Raw genomic sequence first — 21,789 nt, forward strand, 5'->3', positions numbered from 1 at the left:
TCTAATTATCTTATTCAAAATGACTAATATAGAAATGCTTTATATAATTGCATATACATGATTGCTCACCATCTCTGGGAAGGGAGAAAAAAGGAAGGATAGAATTTTAAATTCAAAACTTCAAATATAAATGTTTAAATTTTTCAAAAAAAAAAAGGAAAAGGTCCTATATATACAAAAATATTTATAGCAGCCCTTTTCATAGTGGTAAATTATTGGAAATTGAGGACATGTTCATCAATTAGGTAATGGCTAAACAAATTATAGTATATGACTGTAATAGAATACTATTGTGCAGTAAGAAATGATGAGCAGACAGATTTCAGAAAATCCTAGAAAGATTTATAGAAGTGATATAAAGCGAAATGTACAGAGCCGGGAAAACATCATACACTGTATTAGTAACATTGTGATGATCAATTGTGAATAACTTAGCTCTTTTAAGTAACATGATGATCTAAGACAAGTACAAAGGACTGATGATGGAAAATGTTATCCACATCCATATAAAGAACTGATGGATTCTGAATGCAGATTGAAGCATTTTTTTTCATGATTTTTTTCCCCTTTTGATCTGTTTCTTCTTTCACAACTGTGTCTAATATGGAAATATGTTCTACATAATTACACATATATAACCTACATCAAATTACTTATTATTTTAGGGAGAGAAGAGAGAAGGGAAAGAAAAAAAATTTGGAATTAAAATATTGCAAAAATGGATGCTAAAACTTATTACAAGGATAATACAGAATAATACAGTATGTCTAAGTAGAATTTATACCAGGAATGAAGGGCTGATTTAATATAAGGAAAACTATCAGTATAATTGACCATATGAATAACAAAACTAATAAATCATATTATCTCAATAGATGCAGAAAAAAGCATGTGACAAAATAAAACATCCATTCCTAATAAAAACACTAGAGAGCATAGAAATAAATGGAATTTTTCTTAAAATGTGGCATCTACCTAAAACCATCAGTAAGCATTATATGTAAAGGAGATAAACTAGAAGCATTCCCAATAAGATCAGGGGTGAAACAAAAATGCCCGTTATCATCACTATTATTGTATTATTGTTCAATATTGTAGTAGATATGTTAGCTTTAGTAAAAGAAGTAAAAGAAATTGAAAGAATTAGAATATATAATGAAAAAATTAGCATTCTTTGCAAATGATGTGATGGTATATTTAGAGAATCCTAGGCAATCAACTAAAAAAACTATTTTAAACAATTAACGTTAGCAAAATTGCAGGGTATAAAATAAATCCACATAAACCATTGGCACTTCTATATATTACCACCAAAACACTGCAGCAAATCTATTTAAAACAATTGAAAACAATAATATATTTGAGAGTCTACTTACCAAAGTCAGGAACTGTATGAATACAATTACTAAACATTTCACACAAATAAAGTCAGATCTAAATAATTGGAAAAATATCAATTGCTCATGGGCAGATAGAATTAATATAATAAAAATGATAATTTCACCTAAATTAATCTACTTTTTCAGTTCCAATCAAATTAATGCCAATCAACCTGCCAAAACTTATTGTATACAGCTAGAAAAAAATAACAAAGATGTACAAAAACAAAAAAAAATGAAAAGAAAGGTGGTCTAACCATACCAGACCCAAACTATATTATAAAATATCAGTCATCAAAGCTTTTTGGTACTAGCTAAGAAATAGAGTTAAATAGATTAGATACACAAGACAAAATAGTCAATAACCATAGTAATCTACCATTTGAAAAATCCAAAGACTTCAGCTTCTGGGACAAGAACTCACTATTTAACAAAAATTGCTGAAAAACTGGAAAATAGTATGGCAAAAATTAGGCATAGACATCTCAAACCCATACCAAGATAAAGTCAAGATGGGTTCATGATTTAGACATAAAGGGTGATAGTATAAGCAAATGAGGATGTAAAGGATAGTTTATCTGTCAGATCTTTGTAGAAAGGAGGAATTTATATCTGAAGAAGAACTAAAGAACATCACGAAATACAAAATGAATACTTTAATTACATTAAATTAAAAGGGTTTTGTACCAACAAAACCAATTAAGCTAAGATTAGAAGGGAAGCAGAAAGCTGGGGGAAAAAAAATATAACCAGTGTTTCTGACAAAGGCCTCCTTTTTAAAATATATAGAAAACTGAGCCAAAATTATAAGAATACAAATCATTCTTCAATTGATAAATGGTCAAAGGATATGAACAGACAATTTTCAGATGAAGAAATTAAAGCTAGTTATACTCACATGAAAAAAATGCTCTAAATCACTAATGATTGGATAAATGCAAATTAAATTACTTTGAGGTACCACCTCATACCTATCAGATTGAGTAGGATGACAAGAAGAAATGATAAATGTTGGAGGGAAGGTGGGAAAACTGAAACATGAATGCATTGTTGGTGGAGTTGTGAACTGATCCAGCCATTCTGGAGAGCAATTTAGAACCATGTCCAAAGGACTATCAAATTGTGTATACCCTTTGATCCACTACTGAGCCTATCTCACAAAGAGATCATAAATGAGGAAAAGGACTGACATGTACAAAAGTGTTTGTAACAGTTCTTTTTGTAGTGGCAAGAAACTGGAAATTGAATGGCTGCCCATCAGTTCGAGAATAGCTGAATAAGTTATGATATATAAATATAATGGAATATTATTTTTGTATAAGAAATAATGAGCAGGCTGATTTCAGAGAAGTCTAGAAAGGCTTACATGAACTGATATTGAGTGAAGTGAGCAGAACAAGAACATTGTACAAACTAAAAGCAAGATCATGTGATGATCAACTATGATGCTTAGCTCTTCTCATCAATGTGGTGATCAAGACAATTCCATTAGAGTTGGGTTAGAAAATGCTATTTGCATCCAGAGGGGGAACTATGGAGACCAATATGGATTGAAGTAGACTGTTTTCACTTTTTTTTGTTTGTTTTTTTTCCTTCCTCATGGTTTTTTCTTTTGTTCTGATTTTTCCCTCACAATATGACAAATATGGAAATATGTTTTAAATGATTATATATGTATAACCTACATCAGTTTGCTTGCTGCCTTGGGAAAGAGAGAGGTAAAAAAAGGGAAGGAGAAAAAATTGGAATTTAAAATCTTACAAAAATGAATATTGAAAACTATATTTACATGTAATTGAAAAATAAAAATACTACTGAGGAAAAACTGAATGTTAAAAATTGGGTTGATATATAATTGGGGGAATTAAATGCTATTTAAAATGGGGGGGACTACTTATAATAGTCCTAACCAGACCTTCAATCAACCAGACCACGTTTAGACACCTTAAATTGGATGTTCTATAGACATCTTAAATTCAGCTTATCTAAAACTGAATTCATTATCTTTCTCCTTGAATTTTCCTATTACATTTGGGGCTCCCACCATCTTTCCAATTGCCCAGACTCACTATCTAGGTATAATTGTCAGCTTCTCAGTATTTCTAATCTTTTATATACAATCTTTGTTAAGACCTTTTGACTTTGCCTTTGTATCATCTCTTGAACTCCATTTTTTCCTCTTATATACCATCACACTAGTAAAGATCTTCATTAATTTGTACTTTACCTATTGCAATAGGCTGCTGGTGGATCTGCCTGCCTCAAGTCTTTCCATAGACCAATCCAACCTTTATCCATCTGCCAGTTAATTTTTCTAAAGCTCTGGTTAGATTATGTTACTCTTATTCTCAATAAACTCCAATGACTTCCTATCTCCTCTGGGATCAATTTAAAAAATCCTCTTTTTGGCATTCAAAGTCTTTTACACTCCCCTCACTCTTTCTCTAGTCTTCTTATACCTAAAATCTTTCCATATATCCACATTATCTCCTAGCACAGTTATTGGTCTATGATAGATGCTTAATAAATGCTTGATAAATGACTGAACTCTATAAATAAATTAAAGAAAAAAGAGTCAAAGGAATTTTATATATATCAAAGCAATGTAGACATCAGAATTCAGATTAACATAATGATCAGTCTTATTTTCAGAGTACACATGATAAAATATTTTCTCTCTTGGAGATAGAAAGGTGTGATGACCGCGTATTTTAAAATCAGCTGGAGTCAGGAATTCAGGTTAAGGGAAAATCCTCTATCTTTATTCTTTGTGGAGGTGAACGGAGATGGCTATAGGAATGTGAGCAGCTGCTACATGAACCCAGCCAGCAGCCTCTCTGCCTCTCTCCCTGCCTCTCTCTCTCCACCCACCCAAGTCATCCCTACATCATTTCCTATACAACACATCAAAACTTGCATGAAGAGTGGGCGGGGCCATTCTTTCTCCAAGCATATATTAATAGAGTATCGTCCAATTGTTATTTAGCCTTATGTGCTTGGGACCTCGGTGCATCACCTCGAGCTTCAGCCCAGTACACAAAGGTAGTGTTTTATTGGTATAGTCATATATGGTGAATATATCAAGTTTCTTGATCAAAATCTTTTGTTGCAAGAGAAGGTCCTATGGAAGTTGGCAGCATTGGGAAATGACAAGTATTTTGTAAAAGCATTAATAAAATATTAAAATTAAAAAAGTTAAATGTATACATAATGCAAAAAGGAGTTAGATCCATACTTCTTACCATAACTAGATTGGTAATCCAAATTCTAAAATGGGGAGGGGGTAGAAAAAGAATATTTCAACAAAGGAGGGGAAAAGCACTTATCAAATAAACAAAAAGAAGAAATTGTTGGTAATAAATGGTATAATAAAGAGAGAATTTGATTTGGAGGCAAAAAAATATATAGGTTTAAATTCTGTCCTATACACTTATTAGCCACTAGCCACTTATCCTAGGTTAGTCATTTAGTCACTACATGTCTCAGTTTTCTCATCTGTAAATTTAGGGAGTTGGTCTGTGCCTCTGAGATTCTTTCCAGTTCTAAATCTGTAATCCTATGATACTACAAGACAAAAAAGAACAACAAAAGGAATGTTCCTGAAATGAAAACAAAAAGATTAGAGAAAAACTGCTTTATATATAAAAGGATGATATTCAGAAAACATCAAGGATTGAAATGTATCAGAAAATATGTCAAGAACTGATACATGTGGGTGTAATGGGCTGAGGTTTGAGTTGATGCACTGAGGTCCCAAGTACGTGAGGCTAAATAGTAATTGGGCTATACTCTATTAATATACATGATTGGATAAAGAATGGTCCCTGCCCACTCTCTTGCAAGTCCTGATGTATTGTATAGGAAATGACGATTTTGGTGGGTGGAGGCAGAGAGAGAGAGAGGAAGAGAAGCTGGGAGAGATTTGGGCCTGGGTTCGAGACTCTGAGCTGCTGGTTGTGTGGCTGCTGGTCGAGCTAGCTTCTTGACTCAGCTGCACATATTGCTATCGCCTATTCTCTTCCACCTCCTATCCTTCTTCACTGATGATTTTCCCCTAACCTGAATTCCTGTCTCCTGCTAATTTAAAAATACACGATCTTCACATCTGGCGCCCAATGGTGGGAACCAAGGATTGAAGAAGTCTCCAGTGACCAGGAACTTGGGTGAGTATTGTTAATAGACAAATAAGGAACTTATTTTCTTAAAAACTAAACCAGTAATTTTTTTTTTTTTTTTTTGGCTAAAATGGGACAAATGCTAGCTAAAGACTCTCCATCCCCTTCCCCAACCCCACCCAAGAGTGGTGCTATAGAAAGCATGATTAAGCTGATAGAAATACATGGGTTACTTATAACTTGGGAACAGATAGCGAGATTTGTGGGTATATTAAACTGCATCTCCCCTTGGTTCGTAGAGGAGGAGCAGATCTCTCGAGATAACTGGTCCTGGGTTGGACAAGAGATGTCCATGCATTTCAGAGAATGTGGTCCTCATTCAATTTCCATCTAGGCATTTTATTTATACAATATATTTCAGTTAGCACTAAGAAACCCTATCCCTAGAAGAAAGAAAAAACCCGTGGCTCCTTCTACTCCTCCTCAAATTAGCCATGATATTAAGGAGGAAGACAATGAAGAGATTAATGACCATATCCCCACAGGGCATGGAGACTTAAGTGAGCAAGGGTGTGGTGACCTTCCCCCTCAGGAGGCAGCTTCAGCCCCACCCCAGGAGCAAGTGATTGACTCTCCTCCACCAACTCCACCCTCCGGGATGGAGGGAGGAGGGGCAGTGGGGGGGGCAGTGAGGGGACCAACCTTGAGCAGGCTTCAAGAGGGCTTAATGAAGGCCAAAGAAAAGGGTGTGGACATCCAGGAGCTTCAGCCACTTATCTGTCCTGTAATTTCCCAGTCTAATGCCTCAGGTCAACAAAGTCGAAGATACTCCCCTTTTAACCGAGAAATCATTAAAGATCTTAAAAAGGCTTGCACTCTCTATGGGGCTACATCAGCTTATGTTAAGATGCTGTTACAGAATTTGGCTTTTGAAATCTTGACTCCTGATGACTGGAAATCTATAGCAAGGGTATGCCTAGAACCTGGACAAAATTACATGTGGCTTTCTGAATATAGTGAGTTCTGTAGGATACAAGCCCAACAAAATAGTCAAAATGCTGTTCATGCTGCGATCACCTATGACCTACTACAAGGTATAGGTCCATATGCAAACGTCACAGCACAGGTTAATTATTCAGTAGCAGCATATGAGCAAATTGCTGCTAATGCTCTCAAAGCGTGGGTTTCGATTCACAATAAAAATGACAAAGGTGAGGCCTTCACAAAAATAATGCAAGGCAGATGAGCCCTTTACTGACTTTATAAGGACATTTCAGAACTGCTATCACAAGAACTAATAGGGGAAAATCAACAACAGATGTTTTAATAAGGCAACTTGGTAAGGAAAATACTAATGAAGGTGTGCAGAAGGATTATACTAGGACTGTCCAAGGATGCTCCTTTAGAGGAAGTTCATAAGGCAGCTGTCCACAGTGGCACAAATACCTTTTATAGCCAGACTATGATGCAGACTTCCCAAAGATCCCAACATGGTAGACAAGGTCCCCTTCCAGCAAGGACTTCTAGAAGACACATCAATGCTTTCAGTTGGTAAAGTAGGGCATCTGAAAGCTCAATGTTAGTATAGAGGCAGAGTAGAAAACAGGGTGGGAGAACAAGACCCAGTATCCCATGTCCAAAAATGCAACAGAGGCTTCCATTGGGCCTCAGAATGTAGACAGGTTCAGGAAACAGGATGAGGGGCCCAACCCCAAGGCCCCAGACAAAAAACACTTGGGCATGATAGCAGTAATGGTGCACCAGAGAGTGCCTAGACAGCCAATACCCCAATATGACCAATCATCCAGAGAAGCCATATGATCGCAGAAAAGGATTACACAATCAATCAACCAGGAAGCAACCTGATGGAAGAAAGGATTACAATTAGGGAGAAATAGAGTTGTATGCAGCTGAGACAACTGAGATACCCTCTGGAGAGTGAAAATCTGTTCCTCTCCAGCCTATGAATCCTTGCCTCCAGGCACAGTAAACTTGACCATTTTACCTCCTGAGATACGTACAAAACAGTGTCCATCCACATACTGATGTAGAAACTGAGAATGTGTAATAATATCCCAGTCACCAATACAGAGCAGACAATGTGTGACTTATCACCCAGGAGAAATAGTAGCATCAGGTTTACTCATACAGAATCTAATAAACAGCCTGGTATAGTCACCCAGATTCTGATTCCAGAATCACAAAATCCAGCAATTTACTGGACAGCAGCTGTAACAACTGGACCGACCTATGCTCACAATCTATATAAATGGCCTTCCATTGGAAGAGATTGGCAGAACACTGATGCAGATCGGACGGTCATTAGAAGGTGCCAACTGGCCCAGTCACTAGCCAAAGATTAAAGCAGACACCTACATGTCTGGTAGGAGGATCAATAGCAGCTGAAATTAGTGCTGCCCCTATGAGATGGACTTTTGAAAGCAAAACAGGAGTTTTACTCCTTTTATAAGTTGAAAAAATCCCCATCAATCTGTGGGAAGAGACGTTTTACAAGCAATTAGGAGTTAAAAATAAGAGTACTTCGAGTTTTAAGCAGGCTGCTGTTGAAGGCCTCCAACACTTTCACCTGTTCTATCCAATGGAAAACTGATACACCAGTGTGGATAGAGAAACAGTGCCCTTAAGTAAAGATAAAATTCAGGCCTTATTAGATATAGTACAGGAAAGCTTGACCAAGGACACTAAACCTTCTCAAGTCCTTGGAATTCCCCAGTGTTTGTTGTGAAAAAAGAAATCTGGAAAATGGAGGATGTTAACAGAAAGTGAATGAACAGATGGAAACTATGGGAACTCTTCAGCCTGGACTTCCATCTCCTACTCAGTTGCCTAGAGAATGGCCTCTTTGGGTCATAGATATTAAGGATTGTTTCTATTCTATCCCTCTGGATAAGAAGGATATGAAAAGATTTGCCTTTTCAGTGCCCAGCGTTAACTTAGCTGAGCCTTATAAAAGATATGAATGGACAGTTTTGCCACAGGGAATGAAAAACAGCCCTACTATGTGTCAAATGTATGTTGCTGCTGCTCTTGCTCCAGTAAGAAAAGCATTCCCAAAAGTTATGCTATTACATTACATAGATGACATTTTGGGATGTGCACCTGAGGAACAAATATTAGAGGCATGTCTACAAAAGACCATAGAAACACTAAGGAATTACAAATTATACATAGCACCAGAAAAAATTCAAAGACATGCTCCTTTTCAATATTTAGGATATGAAGTATACCTAAGGTGCTTACAGTTCAAAAACTCTCCTTAAGAACAGAAAAGCTAAACACATTGAATGATTTTCAGAAATTAATAGGAGATATCCAATGGATGCGATCAGTGTTAGGTTTGACAACCTATTAGTTACAACCATTATATGACATTTTAAGGGGAGACAGTGCTTTAAATTCACCACGCCAGCTTACAAAAAAGAAGTAGGCTTTGAGAGAAGTTGAACTGGCTTTATCCAATGTGGTTGAAAGAGTCACTCAAAAACCCTTAGAGATATCAGTTTTTGCCACATAAGAGGCACCCACAGCAGTCCTTCATCAAGGACACATTGTGATAGAGTGGGTGAACCTCCTGGCACAACTAGAACAAAGCCTTACTCCCTACCCAGTGCTTGTGGCTAGAATTTTATTAAAGGCCACTAAGCGAGCAGTACAATTATCTGGGGCAAGACCTGACAAGATATACACCTTTTATACCAATACACAAATTAATGTGTTTGTGAGACCATCCCAGAGTGGCAAATTTTATTAGCCATGGCTCCAAATTTTTTACATGGGTCTCCATTAAAGATAACTAGACTATTACATAATTGGCGATGGACTCTTGAAGAAAAAGTTTCTAAAGTTCCTCTTCAAGGACCAACTATCTTCACGGATGCAACCAAACATAATATTTGTGCTGTGTACTCTCATGATCTAACTATAAAGAGAGTAGTCAGAACTCCTTTTCAGTCCACTCAGCAGAATGAATTGTATGCGATCATTCTAGCTCTTACTTATTATCCAGGAGACATAAATATAATATCTGATTCGGCCTATTCAGTAGGTGTGGTACAAAGAATTGCCACACCCCAAATAAAATTTGCAGCCTCTAATATATATCAGCTCTTTAAGAAACTTCAAGAGCAAGTGAGAAAGCATCCAGGTAAGATCTATATATTACATGTCCATTCTCATAGTGGACTTCCAGGTCCCATATTTGATGGCAATTCAAAGGCAGATAGCCTTCTAACTATGTTGGTCAATACCCCTTTGTTCCAAGAAGCTCAGGCATCTCATTCTAAATATCAGGCTGCTCGAGCTTTACGTTTACAATTTGGAATAACAAGAGAGGAAGCTAGGAGCATAGTAAAAGCCTGTACGGCTTGCCTTCCTTTCACGCTCCTACATTGCCTCCAGGAAGAAACCCTCGTGGTTTGAGACCCAATGAAATCTGGCAAATGGATGTGACCCATTATAAATCTTTTGGTCAGTCTGTCTTTCATCCATGTTGTGGTAGACACCTTTAGGATTCACTTTGCAATGCCAGCAGCAAAGAGACAGCCCAGTGGTCACTAATTCCTCATACAAGCATTTGCCATTATGGGTGTGCCACAAGCAATAAAAACAGACAATGGTCCTGCTTATACTTCAAAACATTTTGCACACTTTTGTGCACAGTATAAGATTTTACACACATGGGCATACCTTTTAATCCTCAAGGACAGCAATAGTGAGAGGAGAAACAGAGATATTAAAGACGCTCCTCCAAAAAACAAAGAAAGGGGAGCCACAGGTAACTAGAGAACTTCTAAATCTAGCTCTTTATACTATTAACTTCTTGATTTTTGACAAAGATGCACTGGCTCCGCAGACAGGTTTATAACCCACGGAAGGTCGTGTCCAGTGCGAGCAGCTCCACTATCTTTAGATAATCGCCAGGTGATGTGGAGAGACCCAGAAAGTGGTGAATGGAAAGACCAGATAGGCTAACTGCTTTAGGGGAGAGGGTTTACTGTATCTCTACAGGTGGAGAAGGAATCAGATGGGTGCCAACGAGCCATATTCGCCTTGTCCATCGAGAAGCGAGCAGACCTTTGAAACAAAGGAGAAAGACCCAAGAAATATCGGTGGTGCTGTTGCTGATTGTGCTCACCATTGAAAAGAGCGTGGCAGTTATGGCGTTTGACTCATGGACATCAAAGATTGTCGGACTTCAAAACCCTCAGGAATCATTGGATTCTCTGAGCCATAGGACTTGAAAATCCCCAGGAATCATTGGATTCTCTGAGAAATGATAAGACTGTTACAGGACTTCAAAATCTGCTGGAATCATTGGATTCACTAACACATAAAAAGACTTTTGCAGGACTTCAAAACTCAGAGATCATTGGATTCCCTGACATGTGAAAACAATGGACAATAGATTGGTTTGGACTATCTCTTGGCTGCTGAAGAAGGTAGTATGTGTGACTGTTGTTCACATACCCTCCTTCTAGACTTTGGTGATCTTTCCAACACCATGTGGATTATATTGTTTGCTATTCCGCTACTTGTGTGTACAATTCATGTTTGTTACACCACATCGAGCCTGCACTGACTGAGGGAGGTCATCCCTAATAAGCCTCTAGCGTTATTGCTATGTGCTGTGTAATAACTCCCATGCTGATGGATTTGTGCATAATAAGACCCTTCAGCCCAGAAACCAGCTAGCAACCCCCATTTCCCTTTGGTGCTTTTCATCTCCCTTCCTGAGATGTCAGGTAGGGCGTGATCATCTCCTTTTTAGTGCTTTCCCCGCCTTTTCTGAGAAGTCAGGAGGCTGTGATCACCTCCTTTCAGGTGCTTTCACCTCCTTCTCTGAGAAGTTAGGAAGGCTGTGATCACCTCCCCTTGGGGGCTCGACCTCCCTGAGGAGTCAGGGATGGCATGACCACCTGTGTTCTAAAATAAAAAGAAAGCGGGAGATGTAATGGGCTGAGGTTTGAGTTGATGCACTGAGGTCCCAAGTACGTGAGGCTAAATAGTAATTGGGCTATACTCTATTAATATACATGATTGGATAAAGAATGGTCCTTGCCCACTCGTGCAAGTCCTGATGTGTTGTATAGGAAATGACGATTTTGGTGGGTGGAGGCAGAGAGAGAGAGAGAGAGGAAGAGAAGCTGGGAGAGATTTGGGCCTGGGTTCGAGACTCCAAGCTGCTGGTTGTGTGGCTGCTGGTCGAGCTAGCTTCTTGACTCAGCTGCACATATTGCTATCGCCGATTCTCTTCCACCTCCTATCCTTCTTCACTGAGAATAAAGACTGATGATTTTCCCCTAACCTGAATTCCTGTCTCCTGCTAATTTAAAAATACACGATCTTCACATGTGGGTATATGTATGTACACACACACACATATATAAATGTATGTATTATAAACTATCATGAGTAAAAGACTTGAATAAACAATCTTTGGAAACAAACTATTATTTTGGAGATACTATTTATTTCATTTTTCAAGTTTTTTGGGGAAATAACTAAATTCCCTAATAATCAAATTAGATATCAAGAGACAGATATTAAGAGACCCTTAAAATGCAAGCATATATACCACAATGACAAAAGAAGCAAAAGATGGCTTTAAAAAAAAACCATCTAAAGTAATGTCATAGAGAAATAGACATTTTAATATATTATTGATAAAATATAGAGATTATAACTTTTTGGAACATGATGACATGACTAAGCAAGGATTAACATGTTAATCACTATCTTTGAGCAATTACGTTACTCAAAATTTATCATAAAACTATTGTACAAAAGGAAATAGCCTATTTGTGCAAAAATATTTACAGTGTCTTTATCCATCATGGTATATCTAATATAAACTACATATTTAATGAATGCAACATGGATGAACAAACTGTGGCAAGTTAGAACAATGTAATTGTGGAATAAAAAAAAAAATGCAACAACAAATATAACAAATGCCAGGAAACATGGAAGTCTTTCTGAAAGCAGTCAAGTACAGAATAGACATTTCTCATATTATGGGGAATTTGAAGCTTGAATGGCACAATAGTATAAAAAAAAAGCATTGTAAAACAATGAATTTGCCTTTGAGCAAATCTGAACTACTTTTATACAAGCTACTCATCTCAGAAGAACCCCAAAGGAATCAGGAAAATGAAACTGACTGAATTGGGACTGATTATTCTAATATTAAGATAGAACGCCTTTTTTAGGAAAGAGACATTTCATCCAAGAAAAAATGTCAGAAGAGAAGAATTAGGTCTCTTTCATTTCCTTCCTGCAAGTGACATACATCAGAGCCTGATTCTAAGGTAGTCAAAGGGAAGAGAATTCTGCCAATGCTAAATTAAGAGCAGTTGCTATAGTTAAAAGCTCATTGTAGCACTTTAGAACACTTCAGCTGAAGTGAATATGATACTACCTAGTCAAGCTAGTGGATGTTTTCCCTACAGTCCCCAACAGGAGAGTTGTTAACTTCAGGGATTCCCGAGGATTGCTAAGAAATCTGTCCAGCTCACTAAGAACCTCTAGTTTAACTTCAGAATATCCTGCCCATCTCAGTCCAGCAACAATTAAACTTGGTGAGAAGCAGCAGCCAAGCAACTGATTGCCTGATCTAACCCAGCAGTGAATTGAGCAATGAAGCCGAGATATTATACCCTAATTAGAGCAAGCACAACTAAACAAAAGAGTAATAGATCCATTAGTTATACATGGCTTCCAGTGATCATCATGAGGACCCTGTAAAGAAATGTTCTTGCAGTTGTGAGTTGCTTTGGACATATATATTTCGGACACTGAACTTTTATGCTTACTTCCTCTCCCATTCCTTCCCCCCAACTTTGTACAATTTTTAAAGAGGATTTCTCTGGTGGTGGGATAAATATTTTATAAATACAATTTTTACTTTTGTCATTTGGTAAGTCTCTTTGCTAAAAATCTGAGTCTACTGTTGGATTATTAAGGAGGAACATACTGATGTGGTTCTTGAGTCAATCGTAGAAGGATAGCCACACACAGGGTTATCCTTAGAACTCTGAAATAAATGGGAGCCAATCTTCTGGAGACACAGTCTGCCAATTTTAGGGGATGGAGTGGGTAGGTAAGCTTGGAATGGGGATTGTTATGAGAGAAATATCTACTTTTTGAATTTGAGTGCTAGGTAATGTCTGTCAAAAATATTCACCACAATGCAAAAATTATAGAGAGAAATATATAGGATTTATTTATTTTGCCCAAGCACAGGTTCAGGGCTCAGAGAAAAACTGGACAAATATGAAGATGGCTTCTTATATGTCAATGAGAAAAAAAATTCTTGTATATGTTGAAATTTTGTACATTCTTATTAGGCTATAAGATGATGAGAGAGAGAGAGAGAGAGAGAGAAAGAGAGAGAGAGAGAGAGAGAGAGAGAGAGAGAGAGAGAGAGAGAGAGAGAGAGAGAGAACAAGAAAGATTAGAGGCCATTGTAGGATTATTGTTTGGCCTAATTTAAATATTGGTCTCCCAGCCTCAAGAATCTTCCCATTTCAGTCCAACTTCCACTCGGCTGTCAGAGTGAATTTCTTAAAGTGCAGGTTTGAGTATTTCACTTCCTTATCTCTGATGAGGTTTAGATTTGGGGGTTCCCTTTGGTCAGGGAACCAAAATGTGATGAGGTCTAGATTTAGGGTGGTCAGGGAACCATATGATGATATTAGGGTTCCTGGTGGTCAGGGAGTTAAATGATAAGGGCTAGTGGCAGGTTTAGGGTCCAGAGAACCCAATGGAGAGGTTTGGTTCCCCTACACCTCCTTGGGATTCAGCGCATGGGTCAAGAGTTTTGGGAACCCCCCTTCTGGCAGTGCAGAGGTTCTTTGTAAAGGAATTTATGAACCTGAAAAAGCTAGCCTGAAAAAAGAGGTTTATTATTGGCAGAGAAATCCTGACAGAGAAGCATAAATTCTTGTTAGGGAAATAGGTGAGGCAGATAAAGAGAGGGTAGTGCAGGAAGAGACTGTTATTCCAGCAGGCAGAGGTTTCCTTGGCATAGCATAGCATGGCATAGCATTGCATGGCATGGCATGTTAGAACCTCTGCAAAGAGAGGGTTTTAGATTGGCTCTTTTATAAGTCTTGGCTACAAGCTGGGGGTTGCTCTTGATGGGACTGGGTACAACTTGAGCTAAACTGAATAGATCTTCAATTGAATAGGGTTGGAATTTTTTAGTTCAGAACTCAACCAACCCCATCTAGGTAAATCACTTTGCTGATTCTCTGGAGTGGTCTCTCACTGAGATAGGGTTGAAGGAGAACATTACAAATGAAAAATGCCAAAAGGGCCAAGAAGGCTCTGAGGGTTGAAGGAAGGCATTTTTCATTTGGGTCCAACTCTTCATGATCCTACTTGAGATTGTGGAAATTAAAATAATTCTGAAGGTACTGCAGGTAATAAAATGGGTATTAACATATAAATATAAAAATATAGTTACTGTTCATAGAAATAAGTTACATTGAGAGAGGGAGACTAAGGTTAAGATTAAAAAATTTTCAACCCTAAGCCAATAAATAAATAAGCTTCATTCTGGTGAGAAACGGGCACCACCCCCATTGATAACACTCTCTACTGATTAATTTCCCTATTAAGGTGGAGATTAGTCCAGAGACACTCATTCAATTCCAAGATTCCTTATTCTGATTCCAGCTCAAACTGAACCCAGATCGCATCAAGAGCAACCCCCAGCTTGTAGCCAAAGCTTCAATTATAAAATGAGCCAACTTGGACTTAATATAAGGAACCTCTCTCTTCCTGGCATAAGCTGCAACCCTCTGCCTGCTGTAATGATATTCTCTTTCAGCATTACCCCCTCGTTATCTCTTTCTCACCTATCTTCCTAACAAAACTTTATACCTCTCTGTCGGTATTTCTCTGCTAGAAACTTTACTTCTCTGTTGGGATCTTGCCACCAAGGAATTCGGTCTTTCTAGTCATGCATAGCAAAGACTGACTTCCCAATGCCGATAATAAACTTCTTTTACCAGTCTAGCTTTTCAGGTTCATAAATTCATTTATGAAGGATCTCTGCAATGCCAGAAGGAGTTCCCCACAACTCCCTGCCCTGCACCGAATCTTAGGGGAATCTAGAGGAGCCAAACCTCTTCCTTTGGTTCTCTGAGCCCTGAACCTGCCACAAACCTCATCATTTTCACAGAATGTATTCTTCACTCAAATCTGGGCAGAACACAATAGCTTCCACCAGGGTAGTCTTGAACAAGAAAATTAGTCCAATTTCATTGTTGGCAATGTCCTGGATTTATTTTTCTTTTAAATAGTCATAATCAAAGTAAATAAATAAATGACTAGTCACAGTCATTTTTATACTGATTTCTTGTTTCTATTTTCTTCATTATTAATTTCAAAGGATCGTAGATTAAGAACTCTAGAGATCATCTAGTCTAACCTCTTACTTTTACAAATAAGGAAACCTGAGGCAGGTGGTTATCCAGTTAGAATATTGGCACTGGAGTCAAGAGGATTTGGGTTCAAATCTGAAACCAGATGTTTGACAACTACTAGTTAACTAATGACTCTAGGAAAGTCATTTAATCCTCATTGCCTCACCAAAAAACAAAACAAAACCCCCCCCACAAATAAGGAAACTGAGGCCTAGAGAGGTTAAGTGACTTGTTTAAAATCATTTTTTAAAAAAATTAGGAAACATCTGGGATTCAAATCCATTCAAATCTAATCAACTCTAAATCCAGTGAACTCCAATCTAATTAATTATTCAGTCCCAGCCTGGCCAGCCATTTCCCCAAGTGTTAAGTGATTTTGTTACTAGTTTGAATTTCCTATAAATACATTTAAACAGATAAATTTATTTTTCTTTTTGATAACATTCTTAGAGTATATTCCCACTAATGAGACTATTAGGTCAAAGGATTGGAATGTGATAAACACTTTTTAAAAGATTATAATCCTTTCAGTATACTAATAGATTATTTAGCAAAGACTGCTAATGTTTAAAACAAAAGACAATGTAAGCATGTTTCTGCTTCTTTACAATCCCATCAGCATGTTTTTTTTTTTTTGTTTAATTTCATCAAATGAGTTTTGTAATTTTGAACAATTTACCTGTATTATATGATAGTAAAAACTATCATTAAATGAATCAACCTGGTATAATTGAAATAACAATGAACTTGAAGTGAGAAGATGTTGGTTTAAGTCTTTGTTGTCATTTGCTGGTTGATTCTACGTCTGTTACTTATATTGCTTCTTCAGTTTCTAAATTAATAAAATGGTGATAATGAAGCCTGTACTATCTACTTTTCAGAGTTATTGAGACTTAAATGAGATAATGCACACTTTGCAAGCTTTATTATTACTACTGTTTGCCCAAAGATATGAATTTCTACTTACCATTCCTGAGTTATTGTAAAGATATTAAAGAAAAAAAATCCTTTTTCTTTTATTTCTTGCTTTCTTTATATAACTAAACTTCCAATTTTTGGTAGGAATGGAGTCTTAAAACTAGTACTAGCTAAAGACTGAAGAATTATTGAGCTACTTCTGCCTTAAATCTATTTTCATAAAATTTCCCAGATGTAAATCTGGAAAAGATAATGTGCATTAAACAGAAACACTTGCATGGTATGTAGTCTTTAATATTAATTTCCTATTCATGATGATAATTTTCATATTTTGATTAATATGGAGCAAACTTTTCATATTGATACTATGACCAATGTATGAACCAAAGTCTGGCATCACCAAACACCATGCTTATTACTTAATTTGCAGCAAAAAGCATTCATATATGTTGTCTCTCCCATTATAAGGTGAGCTTCTTGTGAGAGGTGATGACATCAGCTTCTTGACTTTTCATTTAGTACAGTGCTTTGTACATAGTAAGAGCTTAAAAATGCTTCATTTATTCAAGTTATTTTTTGAGGCATGGCTTCCTGATTATTGAAATAAAAGTGTCCAACTAGATCAGCTCTAACTTCTCTTCTTGCTTTAAATACTAATGGTACCTCACAGACTCACTCAAAATCTTTGATTAGCTTGAAATATTTTGGGGAATAGGAGTGGAATTTTTCTGATCTTTAATGAAAACCATAGATTTGTTCAGTATTATAAAATCAGTGGATCCTCAGTATATTTACTGGTTGATTGATTGTTAACCAGCAAATATTTTTAAAAGGTAAAACAAATCTTGAAAATTGTACTAGATGAGAGTTCAAAAGTACAACATCTGTAGAATATCTTAATTGAGAAATATTGTTGCCTTTGTCAGAATCTGTGCATAGTGTCATATTAGTGAGCTTCAAGTTCATAATATTAAGATTGTCTAAAAGTTGCTTATTGTTGAATCAATGTTGCATAGAGGATAGAGGTCAGCATCTAGAGACCTCTTAGTGCAAGCTCCACTTTGTTAGAAATATACTGCAAAGATAAAAAGGATTCAGAAGTGTATGAACCAAGTTGTTTTATTTTTGATTCTTGTAAGAAATGGGTGATCCACCCAGGGACAGTCCCTAAGAGGATCCACCTTACACACCTGGGAATGAGCCTTTATTCCCTAATTTGAAACACAACATTCCTCCTGCATTACCCCAATTGGCAGGGGATGATGAAATTAACAGAGTTCTTAGTCCACCCATTGCATTCCTCCTTGACATGTTCGTCCTCCCTCATTATGTTAAAAAATGGTGGAAAACTCTTTTGGGGAAGAGAAGTTAATATTAATTAACTCATTAAATATGCACACTCAGTTCTTGTCATTAACTTTCACCCACTGCTTGTTTTGGGGTGATTTTATCAATTGATCAGTTCACTAGCTCAATATCTTGTTTTGTACAATTAACTCTGTTAACTGACATGACTTTTTCTCACTCTTTGTCCTCATATGGAAGTACTATACAAGTATAGGTTGCTCACATACTTTTACGACACAAGTTGTGTAACTAATTTGGCGAAATGAAGACAATTCTTGGTAGTGTCTACCTTTTGGATTGTTTTAAGGCTTAACTGTGATTGTATGAGTAAAATGCTATATAAATGTTAGCTAGTATTGTGGTCCTATGAGTCATTGTACCCTTGAGAACATAACTAAATAGCACATTTCCTCAATTCCTGTTTGTACTATTGTACAAACTACACTATTAACTGACTAGCTTTAAAATTTGCAAAGGATTTATCCAACTCCAAAACAATGCTAAAGTAGATATTACAGAAATCATTATATTCGTTTTAGAGGTGAGGAAAATAATGCTTAAGAAGGCTGTGTGTGGTCTTTGGTGACCCAACTAGTTTGTGTTAGATGGTTGGCTTGAGCCCTGGTTTCTTTGAACCCAAATTCAACACTTAGCTTAGCAACACTGACTCAAGAGGCTGTTCTTAGAAAGATCTTAGTGTTCTTTGGAGTGAGAGTGAAACGCTCACCTGTATCAAATATACACAGACCCTGAAGTAAATAACAATATTGCTTTGATCTAAGATATTCTGCAGATACTGAAATTTTGAGTAATAAATATAGTTTTCATGATTTGTTTTCTTTTTATAAGCAAGGGTTTAATTTGTCATCCACAACTTAATTTTCCCCCTGATAGTGTATTTCAATAATTCCTTGGATAATCTCATGCAGTTTATTTTAAGCATTTAAAAACATTGTTCTGAGAAGGGTTTGATAGGTTTCACCAGACTGCTGAAGGGCTTTATAACAACAACAATAATAAAAGTCAAGAATTCCTGTTTCCTTAGGAATACTTGCTACTTGTCAATGACCTAGCAAATATAATATTCCACAAGTCTTATTGCAGTGTTAAGCTACTAAAGTTTATGATTTCATCACTTAAAAAATATATATATATTTCATTAATTGGTTTCCTTTGTACCACTAAAGCTTAAAACTTCACTAAGACTTGGGGGGCACATTGTATTAAGCATTCCTTGAGTTTATTAGTACAAGATTTTCATAATAATGATCTATCTATCCTATCCCCAGAGATCTTTCAACTAAATAAAAGATTTTGAATAAATGTATGAAGTACTGTACATGGATTTTAAAATCCCAAATTCCTCATATAAATTATAGATAAATTAATCATATTTTGGTTAAATTCCCATCCATTCTTTTTTGCCACTTTTGTGAGCAGATGATATTTGTTAGTCAGGAAAAAGATGTATGAAGGAGATTAGGAATAATATAAAAATCATAGTGTGTGTGTGTGTGTGTGTGTGTGTGTGTGTTCTGAAGATCAGGGGTTCTGTGTGTGTGTGTGCGCGCGCGCGTTGCCAGAGATAGGTAGGAGGGCATACACATTACACACACGCGCACACACACACACGGAGGGATGGCTGTAGGAGGAAGGAAAGGAATCCTGCTTGGACCCAGGCCTGCTGGGAGCACGTTCCCGGAGCCTTCCTCCCTTAGCACAGCGCCCTCCCCGTCAGCCCGGGAAGCTCTGCCCGGGCGCGTCCTCGTCGCTCCCTCTGGTCTCCAGCGCTGCAGTCGGTCCGGGGTCCGCAGCTGCGGCATTTTGTCCCGTGCGGTGACCCCCCCTCCCCGGCGGGCGGCGGCAGCGACGGCGGCCGCGGTTCGGTGGGCTGCGGAGGTGCCGCGGCCTGGGCCCCGCGGGGCCGCTGGGAGGCTGCAGGAGGGGGCGGCCCAGGCCGCTGTGGCCTTGGGGCTCCAGGGGCGCGGGTTTGGAGTCGCGAGGGAGGGCGCGAGCCCCCCCGCCGCCCCCTCCTCGTTCTCCGGCTGTTAGGAAGGGGGGCCGGCTCGGCGAGCCTCTCCCCTCCCCCGCCTTCCGGCCACCATCGGCTCCGCCGCCGCCCCGCTGGCCCTGCAGCCGGCTCCCGCTGCTGCTCCCGCTCCGGGCTCGGCGGCCCTGGCCGCAGGAGGAGCTGGAGGAGGAGGAGGAGGAGGAGGAGGACGCCGCTCCCGGCCGGAGCCGCCGGAGATGGCCGGGGGAAACGGCGGCGGCCTCGCCTCGGCGGCGGCGGGCAGCGGTGAGATAGTCCAGCTCAACGTCGGGGGGACCAGGTGAGCGGCGGGGGGTGGAGGCGGGGTGGTCGGGGTCTCCTTCCCATCCCGCGCTGGCCGGGCTGTTGACAGGTGGGCGCCGGGTGGGCCGGGTGGAAGATGGCTGTGTAGTTTCACACCTCCAACCCTCACTAGGGGCTAGTCCCCGGGCTTGCCCCCAATCCCAGGGCTCTTCCTCCCTCTTGGAAAAAAGGACGTTGTAAGTAAGTACCTTCCTTTTCGGGAGCCGGGCGTCTCTCCTTCTCAAACCTGCGGGGGGTCTGGGGGGCATCAAATTAGAGGGGACCTTGGGGGAAAGGGAGGGTGAGAATGGAGTTGTGGACATTGCTGCTGCAGCTTGAGGTCCCCCTATCTCCTATTCCCTTTGACTGTTAGCCAGCCAGCTACCCCACTTTACTTAAAACGATTCCAGCTTTCCTCTTCTCTCCTTGAAGGCTTCTGTCTCTTCTGCCTAATATGTAGCGCCTTTTGTTACTAATGTGTATCTTAACCGCAACCTTGTTCTATTTATTGGTTTGAACACGTTGATGTTAGGGCAAGACGGCTAGATAATGCTTTCCGAGCGCATACGAATATTTTGATTGATTGGAAAGTGAAAAAGGGGTATAGGAATTTTGTGCCTTTTCCTAATCCTCCCTCGGTCCTCCCAGCACCCCAACTCCGCAACCTACCTCCTTTTTCCTAGGCCCTTTTTTCTAACTTGTTGAGGGGCCAGGAGTAAGGCGGAAGGGGACGGGTATGTGAGAACGATCTTAATTTTTGTGCAGTGCTGCTTTATATTTTATGAGCTACTTTGCTCAGAAAGAGTTTGCCCAGATCTCTGTGAAGGAAGGACATAATTAAGTTAATGAAGCGTGATAGGAGCCAAATAGCTAAGCCTTCTAGGATAATGTACTTTATAATGCTCAATTCATGGTAAATTTCAAGGCCTGAAAGTTCTCTTTTAAATTATACTGAAGCATGCTTTGAAACACAAATAACATTTTGGCCGGGAAAGAAAAAGAAAAAAAAAACAATTTACAATTTTCTTTTAAGAAAAAGAAAAAAAAAACAATTTACAGTTTTAGTCTCAAAATTTTTCTGGATTTTGCATTACTGACACAAGACATGTTATAATGGATACAACACTGGGTTTTTAGTCAGAAACTTCTGGGTTCAGATTCCTTCTTAAAATACTTTATTAGCTGTGTGATCCTGGACAAGTCATTTAACTGCTCTGTGCTTTGTTTTCCTTATCTGTAAAATGAGT

General features: G+C 38.5%; 1 protein-coding gene across 1 annotated transcript in view; it reads left to right on the forward strand.

Moving 5' to 3' along the window:
- The first annotated feature begins 20,326 nt into the window (after window positions 1-20,326).
- KCTD3 (potassium channel tetramerization domain containing 3) overlaps window positions 20,327-21,789 on the forward strand; it is a 71,955-nt gene continuing 70,492 nt past the window's right edge. Inside the window, exon 1 of the mRNA XM_003767692.4 lies at window positions 20,327-20,540. Coding sequence (XP_003767740.2) covers window positions 20,458-20,540 — 83 coding nt within the window. The 5' untranslated portion in view covers window positions 20,327-20,457. The remainder of the gene's footprint in view (window positions 20,541-21,789) is intronic.

Source organism: Sarcophilus harrisii, chromosome 4 (assembly GCF_902635505.1).
Source record: "Sarcophilus harrisii chromosome 4, mSarHar1.11, whole genome shotgun sequence".
Classification (NCBI taxonomy): domain Eukaryota; kingdom Metazoa; phylum Chordata; class Mammalia; order Dasyuromorphia; family Dasyuridae; genus Sarcophilus; species Sarcophilus harrisii.